This window comes from Onychostoma macrolepis, chromosome 06, assembly GCF_012432095.1.
Source record: "Onychostoma macrolepis isolate SWU-2019 chromosome 06, ASM1243209v1, whole genome shotgun sequence".
Taxonomy (NCBI): domain Eukaryota; kingdom Metazoa; phylum Chordata; class Actinopteri; order Cypriniformes; family Cyprinidae; genus Onychostoma; species Onychostoma macrolepis.
The window spans coordinates 28,738,154-28,753,182 of NC_081160.1; the positions used below are offsets into that span (position 1 = coordinate 28,738,154).

General features: G+C 36.1%; 1 protein-coding gene across 4 annotated transcripts in view; it reads right to left on the reverse strand.

Annotated features, from left to right (window-relative positions):
* Nucleotides 1-15,029, reverse strand: part of mtss1 (MTSS I-BAR domain containing 1) — a 59,608-nt gene that overhangs the window by 39,735 nt on the left and 4,844 nt on the right. For all 4 annotated transcript variants that reach the window (XM_058778327.1, XM_058778325.1, XM_058778324.1 and 1 more), the window contains 2 exons: nt 5,016-5,077; nt 1,645-1,718 (listed from right to left, as the gene is read on the reverse strand). In XM_058778327.1, the coding sequence (XP_058634310.1) occupies nt 1,645-1,718; nt 5,016-5,077 (136 nt within the window). The remainder of the gene's footprint in view (nt 1-1,644; nt 1,719-5,015; nt 5,078-15,029) is intronic.

Here is a 15,029-nt window from a genome sequence, read left to right on the forward strand (position 1 = left end):
CCAGCAAGCTGAAATATACCTCACATATGACGTCATATTTGTGGACTTCCGCACAAGATTCCAAGGTGGAAGTCTGACATCAATTGCATTCCAAATGCATCTGTCCAAATTGAACACTGGAAATAGAACTTATTTCATTGGAATTGTAAATGCAATTTTTTATTTCACATAATTTAATGCAACTGAACTAAGATATAATCATCTGTGGAACAGCACATTAGAAACAGATCGGGTTTCATCTACAGACAAAACAACTCACAAATTATTTACTATGGTTGCAGTGTTTCTTTGTAGACTAATTAGATCAAGGAAAATGGAGTAAATCAACAATAAGCACACAAGATGGAAAAAAAGAAGCACACTTCCAATCCTATGCTACTCTGATTGAATTCATTAAATAGACTAAAAAAAACAACTCAAGACAGTTTCAAAATAGCACGTGGGCAGCAGTGTTCATGTTTTTGTTATGCTAATCTCATTCAGCGTTCAACGACATAAGATCAAGGTAAAATTCTTGGACTATCAGCAAGATAAACAGTCAGGGCTAAATCACAGCAGCAGCACAAAGAACAAGGAGCACAAATACACAGCATACAAACTATAGAAGCGAACAGGTCGCCTTAACAAGAAGTGGAGCCATGTAACCCAATCCAGGCCATTATGAGACACTCATGCCTTCCTCCAATTGTCTGAGCAGAAAACAATATGGTGATGACCTTCTTTTGGTTCTGTGTGAATTAAGGCTGAACATTTGTTGCCTTGGGTGACAGGATTTTACCCCGCATATTTCAGGATGTTAACACACTGTCCTAAAGGTGAGACCTCACAGTGCAAATAAACTAATTATCTCAAAGAGATAACATAAAATAAATAAAAAGATAATACACTGCATATAGAGCATAACAGAATAACTTGTGTTGCTAGTTTTCTGTTTTGACTGCAAGAATGATAAGAAAAAACTGTAAAATCTTCAAAGTGAAAACACCATGCCCTTAAATAAACAACATTATCCTCCAAACAAGTTTGAAATTATACAATAGAAAGTGAAATGACTTTAATCAAAATTCACATCTGGATGTATGACGTGCGCTTTCAGCGTCTCAAAGAAAAATCTAAATGTGTTTGTTTTTAACTAGAATCTATCTGCCATTGGTCACTCAAACAGATAGCCCCGCCCCCAGATCATGCTTCACTTATAGCCGTCTGCATTTTAAACGGGCAGAAAGTGTTTTAACATTGACAACATTACACACACATCATCTTAAATATATCAGTTCAGTCTCAGCCTATGACATACTGCTCAAAAAAAAAAAAAAATCAATATGCACCGTCAAATTCCAGAGCATTTGTGTGAATTTATTTTTCGGTTTCATGCGTATCACCAGGAGTACTATCATTAGGAAAGCTATAAATCACGCCGTCTTCTCACTTTAGTGTCATACGGCCCACATCTGCCTTAAAAAAGGAAAAGACATTTGGACAAGTCTTGAGGTGTTCCGAGTTAATGCTTCATGTTTCTGATGAATAACCTTTGCTGTGAAGTACGACTCTGCCTGCTTTCCTCATTATCATCACTGAAGAGACAGACTGTTTGTGGAGTGAGACAGCAGAGAGAGAGAGACAAAGGTAGAGATCTCATCTTACCTCGTGTTCCAGTTGCAATGTCAGCCACTTTCTGGAAAGCATCCAGGAATGAGCTAGTGACGATGATTGTTGTCCTGAACAACAGAAAGAGAAATAGTTTGTCTGTAAGAAAAACCCACAAGCAAAGTGGCTTTGACTGGATTCTTGCTAACAGTCGGTATATCATGACAAATATTTCCACTGACAGATTTTTGGAGCTTGCACCAGGTAGAGATGATAACAGCACAGCAGCTCACAATGCTCTCGATGAATGATGTTTAAATACCTGAAGACACTGATAACTAAAGTGCAACATACAAAATCTGCATATTTTTTTCCTGCACTTTTTTCACATTTTCCAGAATTCTGCAGAATTCATTTAGATTAATATGGTAAAAAGCTTCATTAAACAGAACTGAAACTACAAAAGTCATACTGATAGCTGAAAGCATTCTCAAACTAGTAACAAAAACAAGTTATAACACTTTGCCTACAGTGGAAGTGTCAAAGCTATGCATCATATCAGGATGTTTAAAAATACAGACCAAATCAGCTGCAAGCTTGATTTCAGAAATAGGAAAATGGATAAATAACTATGTCCAATTTTATTTTCAATGCCAATCTATTTGCATAAAAAAAGCTTTATAATGTTTGTAAAACTTATATTACATAAAATTGCATATACACGCATACACAACATCATATATATATATATATATATATATATATATATATATATATATAACATAACTACATCACTAAATAGCTTTCATATAACAGACAGAAGTTATTTAAATATATCATTTAAAATAAATGCCAAAATAATATAAATGTTCAACATCATTTTATTCTATATAGACCAAAAAAATAAAATGGATGGAGTAGCTGTGCGGCACATTAGAAACACAAACTTGCTGATTATAGAAACTCATAAAAATTTACTTTTGACAAGCTGTAAAATATTTATAAATCGTAAGTACTCAAATTGGTAAAAAAAAAGATTCTAGACCAGCATGAAATGGAATGTTGTTTAAAATTCCTAATCCTGCTTGATTTGTCAAATCTGTAAGCTTACATATACTTGATTATTAGATTCTACGGTGAAAAACATCTATAGCCTGTGGCTCAAAGGAAAGAGTTCTGCATGTTCATCGGCTGGGACACGGGCACATACTGACAGGGTCAATGGTGCCATTGTAGGGATCCAGTCAGAGCCTTCATTCTGAGGAGAGAGATCTCAGCTTATCAGAGAGAGCTCTGTGGTATCAGGTGATACAAACTACAAAGTACAGCCTTTCAGCAATTCTCCCACCTCCCCACAGCGGCCCCCCCAAGTCCTGCAAATGCTTTTGTGGCCGATATGTAGACTCGCAACAGTCATCTCTTTTAAGAGTTGCTCTGGCTCTAGGAACAGAGTTTGGGTTAATGGTAGGGATACCCTGGAAAAACAGGTTACTGGTTACTTTCTGTTTGAAGAGTATTATTAAACCGATAGTTCTGAACTCTGGTTGGATAAACCATGTTCAAAGAAAATGTTTAAATGGGAATGTGTCATGATGGTCAGTCGCTGGACGACTAGCCAATTAGTCAACCATTGTGACAGATTCAAACATGGTTCAACCAATCAGAACTGTAATCTTTATACTCATGTTGGTTTCATTCATCTTTTGGCTGGGGGAAAAAAGATGAATTTAATTTGATTAAATGGCATAACTGAAGTTTACAAAAACCTTTGGATGTTTACAAATACTTAATTACAAAGATTTCAAAGATTTTCAAATATGAATTATATTGTAAAACCAATACCAATAATTAAATAATAATAAATTAAATTCTTACAAAAAGACCAAACATTACTCAAATATTTTAGGCCTTTAAATGAGACTAATAAATTATTTACAGACAAAATGAACTTTAATTCAGAAACTGTAACCCATTTGATTTTAGAATAGGTGTATCCAAGTCACTGACCGCATGAATTCCTTTTTTAAATGAACAAAAAATGATCGCCATTGATCTGCATATCTCAAAAACTTAAAAAATTAGTTTTTCATTTTAAGTCAGTACAACTACACCTTAAGCACAATCGGTGGTTTGCATTAAGATTTACAGCAGCCATTCCCAAACCAGCTAGTCTAGTATCTATATTTGCATGTACTGTGATGTTGATCAGCCAGACATATGGTGATATACAGCTACGGGTAAACATTACCCAACACTGTTTACAAAAACACTAGCAAAGTCATGAGGAACTTTTAAAAAACAGTCCATGATCAGCTCTTGGCTCCAGACGGCGGAGCTGGCAGCGGTAATTGTGTGTGTGAGTGAAGCGTGTTTGATGTTTATCTGTAGGAATGGAGTGGACCTTTGGGAGGGTCATTAGTCTGTTTACTCTCCAGGGACTGAGCAGAGAGGTCAGGCAGAGGGGACACACTGTAAAAATGGAACCAACGGCTAACCTAAACGGTCTTCTCTTCCTATGATAAGCCTTTCTGTATCATACTGATTTATGGACCCCTAAAACACCTTTAAACTACCACTGGTCTGTGGCGATTACATGTTCTGCAACTCTGCCTTCTTTGACAAGGAAATGAATATTCACTAAAAGTATATCACTGCAAAGGTAAGCAAAAAGCAAAAAATTAAAAAGAACTCTGTCATGAGTATATTGGGGCCTTTAGAGTACCAACTTGGTATGCACCTTAGTCAGGTCAGACGGAACATTGAATCTGGTGCAAAAGCAGACAAGGGATAGACGTACAGCCTGTTCAATAGGTTGAACTGTTGTGCACTTTGGTGTCGATCATTAAGTCAACAAACCACTGGACAAAAAACATGGATTGTGAAAATTAGGCATGACCCAAGTCAGAATCAATGTTGCCCTATTTATTAACTTAAATACACACTCAAGGTCTTACTGTACACATTACATTTAAAATTGTCATTGTAATCTTTTCTTCTTTTTTTAACGCAGCTCTCGGCTCTCTTTCTTTTTTCACACCTACCTCCAACAATCTGGCTCCATTCTAATACGCAACTCTCACTTTTCAATATCCAATCAATTCTGTTGACTTTAGGACAGAACAACCCATTCAAATCAACTATACATCCTCATTTTCTAAATGTGATGCCTTTCCTAACTGTCTGCATTTAAATTTCTTTACTTCAAAATGATTTCTTTATTATGAAATCCCCTTCTTTCTTCATCACTGCCTCTTCACTGCCTCTGCCATCTTTCAAAAGACATTTTTCACAAATGTTCCTTTATTATACTGGATGACAAATCCTTCCTGAATGATGTAATAATCGAGCACATTTCCTGCTTTCGAAACAAGATTATCATAATTACTCCCTACTCAAGGAAGCATGTAACGCAGGAGGCCTGTTCTTACCTTAACTGAGATTGTAGCTTAGCCCCTTTGGAGACAAAGTCCTCCCAGGCAGGATAACTCGCCTACAGAACAAACAATGAGAGAGAAGAAGAGAGGGTTAGTCAGGGCAAACCAGAGTAAATCATTACACTTTACTCACAGCTCATCTGGTGTTCATCATCAATATTTATCTGCCGAAAATACAATTTGTAATTATCGACTACAATCATAAAATTCCATAAAGTACACAAGGCAGGAATATGCACTGAAGTTTAATATTTAGAGTTACGGGTTTACTGAAATTCCTTTAAAAACGTTTATGAGGAAGTGCATGAGGATGAATATAATAAGACAATGCTGCAATCACATGATAGGAAGTTGATGTTGGTGTACATTGTGTTTACACCAAAAACAGCCTAGGCAACGCAAGTCTTCCCAAGGTGACTGGTAAACTTGGACAAACACACAAACATGAAGCAACAGTGACAAATAATGCAGCAATTATAACTTTGCTGAAAATAACAATGCTGCAAATATAGTTATTTTTCTTTCTATCTTTATTTATCTATCTATAACCTATGACTCCGAGTATTCAAACCAGATGTGACAAGACGTTTAATCTGTAGGCTAAGAACATTTAAATATAATATATATATATATATATATATATATATAAAATTGTTGTTAGATGGCTAGGTTGAAATTGAAACTCTTATCTTTCTTTTCTGCTCAAGATGAGAACGTTTTGATTATCCATGTTATGCATGTTAGAGAGAGGACAAAATAAATTACGGATGCAACGATACCATTTTTTCAGATCCGATCCGATCCAGAAAATTCTGAGTATCGGCCAATTCCGATCCGATCCCAGTGCAGTTTTTTTGTTTTTTTTGTTTTTTATAAATCAATATAGAATTTCTATACTTCCGTGTCACTCTTTTGTGTGTTAAACACACTCTATTAGACAACTTAATTTTAATGAAAAAATAACATATATAAAAAATATATAAAAATAAAATATATAGGGGCTGTGTAAAACATTTGGTCATGCGTTTTGTAATCCGGAGGTGGTCTGAGCTGCATTCTAGATGAAACTGAACATGTGTAAATGCATCTGGTTGTTGAAATCACATATGTAAATTTTACTCCTCCCAAAATGTACAAAATAATATACGTGTGAGACTGTGTTACAGGCTATGACATTATAGTCAGATATGACTGCGCTAATGCAACACGCATCGCTGCAGACGAGTAGCTAAGTATCTCTTCAACAAGCAGACGCGCAAACTGCTGCGAATGAAACTGAAAATAATCATCTTCATTAAAAGTAGTAAGACAAACTTATCTTTCCAGTGCTGATGCCGCGCGCTCTCCTATTGCAGTCTTTGATCTTGAAATGAGCTGATAATTAATAAAATGCAGCGCTTATCTTTTGATTTCGTTGACGTGAACTTCGTTAAATTTAAGTATAGCACGGGAATTGAAGATCGGATTTATATCGGTTTTGCGACTATGTGGCCAAGTGTAAATGGAAACGTTTTAACAAATCAGATTGATATCCGATCAGCGAAAACGCGCATGAAATGATCAGGTGTAAACAGGCCCATTCATAATCTATGACAAAAATACTATTATAAACTAGGTTAGTGGATAATTTAGCAGCAAAAGTTATTCTAGAAAAATCATGAGTGCAAAATTTAATAAAATCTAAACATTTAGTGAAATAACATTATTTAGTGGGGAACAAATAAAAGTGAAAATGTGAAGGACTAAATCTGGTAATATGTTACACATTGCTCTTTGTATTGTTGTAAAATACATTAATGAAAACAAGTAAATGTATTTATTTATAAATATAAACTACAAAATTAAAAGACATTTCTTTTAAATGTATAGCACAGTAATGAAAGCAGCAACATATGATAGAGGACTCCTATCTATCATGTTGCTGCCTCCTCCATTACTGTGCTATACATTAGATTACTAATAGCCTTGATAGGACAAAACAAGAAACACTAAATAATCTTTCAATGCGCAAAAGCATTATAATACGAAAAGCTCCAATAGAGAGCGGCACAAAGCGCCTATGCGCTTCTCGTGCGCAGAATGACGCGCTTGAAGCAGCACGGAGTTACAGCGCGCAGCTCCGGATAGAGAAGTTCAAAGCACAAAGGAAAGAGATATTGATGCGTAGCTTATTAAATCTGTGCGATAGTTTATTGAGCCTTTTCTTTTAACAGTTTTAAATTTTAAGTTATTGTGCGCTCTTGGAGAAAGTTTCGTCGTCTTGACTGTCGTAACCGAACATGACACAGTTTGAATGCTGATCAGAGGATGACAGACAGACGCAGCGGAGAGAAGAGTTTACGTGAACTTGAGTTTAACGACTTAAATATTTATCTGTACCTCACATTAAACTATGGAACAGGTTCAGAACACTTTGACTTTGACTTTATGGTGCTTTATAATGTTTTTGTGCTTTCGTGGGGCTTAACAATAACACAGAAGAGTATACGCACAATATCGGATTTGGATTGGTCTCGTCTGAACGATAACCGATCTGCAGAAAATGCCAGTATCGGAACCGATACAGATCGAGAATATCGGATCGATGCATCCCTAAAATAAATAGAAACATTTAAACTCCAACATGGAGAAGTCTAATGTAACTCATAAGGTTTAATACTGTCCAACAAGACTGAAGAGGAAAAAGAACTAGAAATATTTAAACTACTAAAAGTACAAAACGGAATAGTTCGATCACGGTTTATCCCACAGGCGCTGCGGACAATCCGCGGGTCAGATAATAATAAAAAATAAAATGCATTCTGATTATTTGCGGGTGGATCGCGGGCAAATATTTACTGTTACCCCTTACGCCTCCGAGGTTTTGTTCCGTCCTCCACGCTGTGACAACTCAAAAGACTATTTTTAGCCAAGCAGCGCGAAAGCCGCTTCAGAAACGTGTCGCGCCGTGGCTGGTATAAACACAAGCACTGACTGCGGCCGCGATCAGCTCCGGTTCCCGTGGAACGCGTGCAGTGATGCGCAGATCAGCTCTAACGTCACTGAATCTGCTGTTAAAAATGTATGCAAAACATACACGACAAATAACAAATTTTGAATTGTTTCTCAAAACATTTTCAAATCGGCAATGACATGAGGCGCCAAATCATTTATGTCCCCACGCATCATGTATGTCCTCATGCATTGACGTCATCAAATGGCGATCGGTACATGAGATCGGCCAAATGTATGAGTACCGATCGAGTCATAAAATGTGATTATCGGCCGATACCGATCTCCGGCCGATCGATCGGAGCATCCCTAGTTGAATTACTAGATTAATCACATAACTACAAATTAATAGAGGTACAGAATGTATCATTCAACTGAATGTCATGTAAAGCAGGAGACATTTCCAAAGATTAAATCACGTAGTCACTCAACAACTTGTCATTTCACAGCATCACAGACTAGCATGAATCAGAATGTGTTCTGGTTGCGTTTTGTTTTCTCAGTAGTTTCTGTGTAATTAGTGATCACAGTATGACTAAGATTGTTTCTTTGCCCCAATGTTTATTACATCTAATCCAAATCAAGCTAATTCTATTTGCAATAATGGGTATCAGTAACAGCTGATCCCACTTACAGAAAAATCTCATAAAATGCTGACTGGTCTATTTTCACAAGTAGGATACATATAAATACTTTAGCAGCTAAAAAAAAAAAAAGAATTTATAAACTGAACCTGTGAAATGTTATACACTGCATGATGTTTCAATTTATTTGATTTGAATCCAATAGTGAACCATGTGACAAAGACAGGGTTCAAAAATTTGAAAAATCTCTATTACTGCAGATATTACTACATGTTGCCTCAAGATTTACTAATTTGATCAAATTCTAAATTTCACTAATAATATTCAGTAAAAAAAATATATAAATTAATGTAACATTTTGCCCCTTTATATGCCTTTAATGCAGTTAGCTTCTTTCTTGCAATCAAGCAAACTACTGGGGAAAAAAATGTTTTTCTATAACACTGCATTTTAATGAATTGACAAACAGGATCATTATTTCGGGGTGGACTTTATTCTTTAGCCTCAATACATTCCTGAAATAGGAACTACAGTCTGATTTGAATAAAATCTGTGTAATTGTGTGCATTTCTTTCCTCTACAGATGAAAAATTCTTTCAGCTAATCAGTAAAAATACACATATCTGGAAAGGCTTCATAAGGAGGTCATAAAATGTAATGGCCTTGAGTCTGACATGGTTTACAGTCTACTGTCTTGTAGGCGTCGACCAGATCTCTCAGTATAATTAAAGCACATGATCAGTGTAACGACTCTTCCAGAACTGATTTTAAACGTGATGACATAAAACAAAAACCTAGTAGATACGATAGCATATCCACTGCTGTTTAAATGGTTTACAGTTTATTTATATTTATTCAGCAAGGACACATTAAATAGATCAAAGGTGACAGTAAAACCAAATGTACTAAATAAATGTAATAAGTAAAGAATAAATTAAGGCATTTGAAAATTTAAACTAATGCTAACACACAATACAAACACAATTTTATGACAATTTAGGTCTAGGTCAATGTCTTACACACTCAAACCATGATCTTTCTTATCACCAGCAAAGAACTTTTAGTGTATAATATAAGTATGTAAATTGGGGCGCAGCCTAAATTTTACAAGCTCCTTCCGGTGGCCATAATTACAGCACGTTAAGGTTATCACTAAGTGTGCATCTCATAGGAAACTAGTGACCATGATTTGTACACATGCCTCCAGGGCTTTCTTGAGTCTGTCAGAAACTTAAAAGAACGATCCACCCACGAAGACCCTCCTACCAAATCGGTCCTATGAACCATTTCCTTTCCAAACTCAGTTCTTTCTCCCTCGGCTCTCAGAAGAGGACCACTCCTGTGAAGTAACCCCCCAGAGCTTTGCTTTCAACCGCATGAAAGAAATATATTCTCAGTTCCTGTCTTCGATCCTTCTCATCTTTGCCTGTTGCTGTGGTAAAGAGGTGGTGACACAGAGCGGAGGACGAGGAGAGGACAGAAAACCTGTCTGTCCACTGTATCAAGTGACAAAACAGACATGTATAGCACGCCTGGCAGAGGCTGCAATGAGGATCAACCATTGAATTTCAAATAAATATGGCGTCCCTCACGGATGATTTCTTTGATTAATAATAAATGTTTTCAAAAACATCTCCCCCTCTCTTAACAAGGACTCAAGGGAGACATCGCATAGTACTGTAAATCAACAGCACCCTAATGATCCACATACTGAGCTATAAAAGGAGATCCCACAAAAACACATTGAAAAAAATTGAAAATAACTAATGCATCTGTAAAACCTGACTACGCTTTTCATTTATATCATCAAATGGATAAGAGATAGAAGAGTAACTGTAAAAACTATTAATGTATGAAAATACAATAAAAATTATTAATAATTATAAATATTAGTATGATCATGTAAAATAAGTGTAAATATGACAATATATACACTAAGTATATTCAGTCACGACAAAAATATTTGCACACTTAAGCTGCAATTAAAAATGTATACACCATTGTATTTACAAAATACACTGTAAAAATTTATTTTTTTTCCCCAAACTGTAAATAAAACAGATTATTGGAGAACATTTTAACCATTTGAATGTCTTTTTCTGCCTATTTTTACATTTTAGAGTACTTTTTTAGTATTAGTAGTAGTTAGGGGTGGGGGGAAAAAATTGATTCACATATGAATCACGATTCAGTCTTTTAGCAATCTGCATCATTCATAAATTTCAAAAATCAATTTTCTAGTTTAACTTTAATTTAACTAAATTTTAATGACACTGAATTAAAGAGTTCATTGATAATGAATGTGGATTTGCGCAGCTTGTCAGTGAACAGCGGCTCTGTGTAGTAAATGCTGCTCCATGTGAAATCATGCATGTGATGAAAATTACCACTGATTACAGAACCGGCTTTACTGACAAGATGCGCATTAAATATCGCATGCGATATATCGTGCAGCCCTAATTTAATGATTTGATATTTATTTGCCACCGTCACAGCTAGAACGCTTCTCTTACACAAGCAACATGCCCGTGGACACTGCAGACTAGCAGTTTGCATGTGTACTGCATGTCGACGCGGGCAACGACGCAGAAGTATAAATGAAAACTGACACATAACCGTCGGAAAGGCTACAGCTTATCCGATGTAGAAGTATAAATCAGTCTTTAGCAGCATATAAAACAAAAATAGCTCCGGCATTTAGATGCTTTTACACACTGTTTAATGCAGCTCAGATGGACATGTAATGCCTTAACCTGCAGTTACAAATGCATAAATAATGTTTTGATATTTTTAAACAACGTTGACAACTGATGTTTGAAATTAATTAAAAACTTAAAAAGATACTTTAAATGTGAAATTAAAACCACCAGCAGGTGGCAGCAAGTCACTGTTAATAAGTGAGTCATTGCAATTGAACCGAATATTTTAAACGGTTGATTCATTCAGGAACGAAACACTGTCATGCTGCTCAGAGACGCAAAACAGTGCTGTGGCTGTGTTTGGGTTTATTTTTGTTGGCGAAATTGAACAAAAACAGGCAATATGCTGTCTAAAATGTAAGTCTCTTAATTAACTTCTTGCTTATTGAACTGTTGTAAAAAATAATTTGTAACCATGCTGATTTTTGGGGAGAAAAAAAATAAAAAATAAATAAAAAAAATGGCACGCTTCTGTGATATTGATTAACTATATGTAGATATGTTTTCTGCATCCATATCTTGAATCATTCTAAATACATTTTAGTAGACCGAATCATGCAGTGAAAGAACGCACTCTAAATGCGCGCACGCATAGGATACCTAATGCAAACCTAATAGGATAATATGCTGTAATAGGATTAGTCCAACGAATCATTCGGTTTGCAATGCGTACCAAACCGAAAGCCTCGTACCGAACGGTTCAATACGAATACGGGTATCGTTACACCCCTAATTATTACCCATAATCCACAGCTTTAGGCAAACGGTCCATTCGCATAGGTCTAATATTGTTTTTGGCACAAACCAATCATTTTACTACAAAAGACCTCAATATATCATCAGGAGCCACGGGTATTAATTTTGATTCCTGTACCTGCTTTTTGACTCAAAGTGATGGAACCTGTTGCATTGCATTTTATGAACCACAAAGGACAATGGATGCAGCTAAAAATCATTTTTATTGTTCTACTGAAGAAAGAAAGTCATCTCGGATGGCCTGAGGATGAGTAAATTAATTTTCATTTTTGGGTGAACTATTCCTTTAAAATCACTGACATCAGTTGGCTAAAAGTTATCACAAAAATGGCTCAGAAAAGTGAAGTTAGTGTTGTGAAAATTTTAGAGAAGAGAACATTTGCTTTGATATTTTCTCATCTAAACCATGACATGAAGACATTTTTAAGTGTTACTCAAGTGTTTGATACTCCGATAGGCCACCCTACTCTTTAACATATCATAATCAGCCACAGAAAAACCCAAATAGGTTAACCACTACTGAATATCATAGAGCACTCCAAACTGCCTGAGTCATCAAGTCTCTCATTAGCACAAACTTTGCATGTGTGTAATAGGCACCTGTGCGTGTATACGAGGGTGTGTCTGCTTTAGCTGTAGGGCTCTAGGCTTACATTTTCTTTTAGGAGCACTTGTGCTCCTAATTTTAAAAAAATTTAGGAGCACCTTCTAATCAAAAAATCTGATCAAAAAATTAACCTTCCTATTATGAGGTGATATTTGACTACTTAAAGTGATTTACAGGGAATTTTGTTTTTACCTTTGTAATGGCATTTTTCTAACTTTATTAAAAATATGTCATCTTTTGTCAAATTATAATGAGAGGATACGTCTGTGATACATTACTCAACACTGCAAAAACACGCAAGTACGTTAGAAACTTTTGAAGCTCCCTCAGTGCAAACACAAATATGCTGATCGGGTCAGTCGCACAGGTGCTCCTAAATATTTTTTCATAGTCGCACGCAGTAGTTTGTAGTAGTGGTCGCACTGTAGAGCCCTGAGCTGGCAGAAAGGGTGTATCCAGTGTGTGTGTGTGTGCGCGAGTGTCCAGCCAGTCTTAAACAGGTTGCATTTCAGAGGTGATTCACAGGCAGGCCTGTGCATGGAACATGCCGTTTTTACACACGACAGACCGAGGGATTGTGGGATGGTGGAGAGAGGGAAAGGGGACGTCCTGAAGCAGGAATGTGCAAAGGCAGGCAGCTCCTCAGCTGTAGACTGGCGTCATCCCAAACAGGGAGGACAGAAATCATTAGTTTCTCCAATATATCTCAAGCGGCCTCAAGCAGCCTGGCTGATGTCAACAAAAAGTGTCGAGGCCTTTTAATGATCAGTGTCCAGCAGGACTAGACGCTGGGTGCTTGAGGGGGAGGGGCACGAAAAGGCTGCAAAACAGTAGTTGCTATGACGTTATGGTTACTTAATATCTCTTAAGTCAATTTAGATATAAATCTAAGGGATTTTTCACTTGTTCTTTCGTCCACCAGGCAAAATGTGAAATCACAAATAAGACTGCATTTCTCCACAATAAGCTGTATGATTTGAAGTATCAATCTTGTCTGAAGCATGTGAATCAAGTTTTGGGTGGAAAATATTTCTAACTAGCTTACTAATTGTTATAAGTCACTATATTCAAGACAATGCAACTGAAACTGCACACTTTGCTTACGTTTTGTCCAGTGCATCAACTATGCTTATTTAGGCGACTTGCTATTTACATTAACTGGACTGTAAGAAATGATTTGAATGCACACATTTACACACACATACACAACGATCTACAGATGTGAAATACTTCAGTATATTATTGTTTCCGCGCTATGCTTGGTACAAACCTGTTTATGTGATTTCTATTATGTAAGATTTTGTAGTATTTACAATTTATAATGCCTATTCTTTAAAATCTTGTTTCCAAATTCATATTTGTAGGAATATGCAATAAAATGCTATTTTTGTATAACGTATAATGCTATATTCTCACTTTCTTAACTGTACTGCGATGAATTATAGTCGCAGTGCAAATGCAAAACTATTTCCTGCAGAACTTTCGCCTATTTGCATTCCAGATGCCTCTTGTTCTAATGAACTTAAAGGCAAAAACAGTGTTAAAATACTATATAGTGTGTCTCAGTATCAGGGTAAATACAATCACAGTAAATACAATCTGTAGACAGTAGGGTAATCTGATCCCAGTTCAGCGATCTAAAATACATATTACAAACAGTGCAACAGAAGGGGAAAACTCTCAGGTTACCTGCTGTCATCCCCTGTCTAGCTTATTGAGACCTCACGAACCCTACTACACATCTCTCCACCCGAGTCTGTGTATTATGATAGGAACCAATCTTTCACAGTATTTTTGCAGGTGGGGATGGAATTCTGTTGTGTTATCCTTCTCTCCAAATAAATTCAGGTGTCCAATGTTACCGACAAACACGCCGATCCAGTAAAGATCACACTGTACAGGGCAAAGGAATCTTTGCGATGTTCCATTATTCAAAGGACAGTTCATACTAAAATTTTAATTGTCTTCATTTAAAGGTTCTTCTATTACATGTTTGGTCATCTAAGGTAATTATAAGCAAAAATAGCTACTTATTGTATTTCTTTGAAGACGATACAAAGAAGGACATATTAAAACCACTGTTACTGCAAAAGTGAGTTCAGGATAAAAAAATATTTTACTACAATTAACCATCATACAAAGTTTCATAATCATGACAACCTTAACCATACATTAGGATGTGTACATGACAGAATTGCCATTTTTTTAGTCAACTATCCCTTTGATTGTGCAATTGTTGCACTAAAGTTTTGGTGAACAAAAATCGACAAAATTTCTGCAGAACACAAACTTGTTCTGTTGAAGGAGAAAAGCTGTGACACTAGCAACTGAGATGTAGAATCACAGGCCAGACCAGAAAAAAACATTTCTC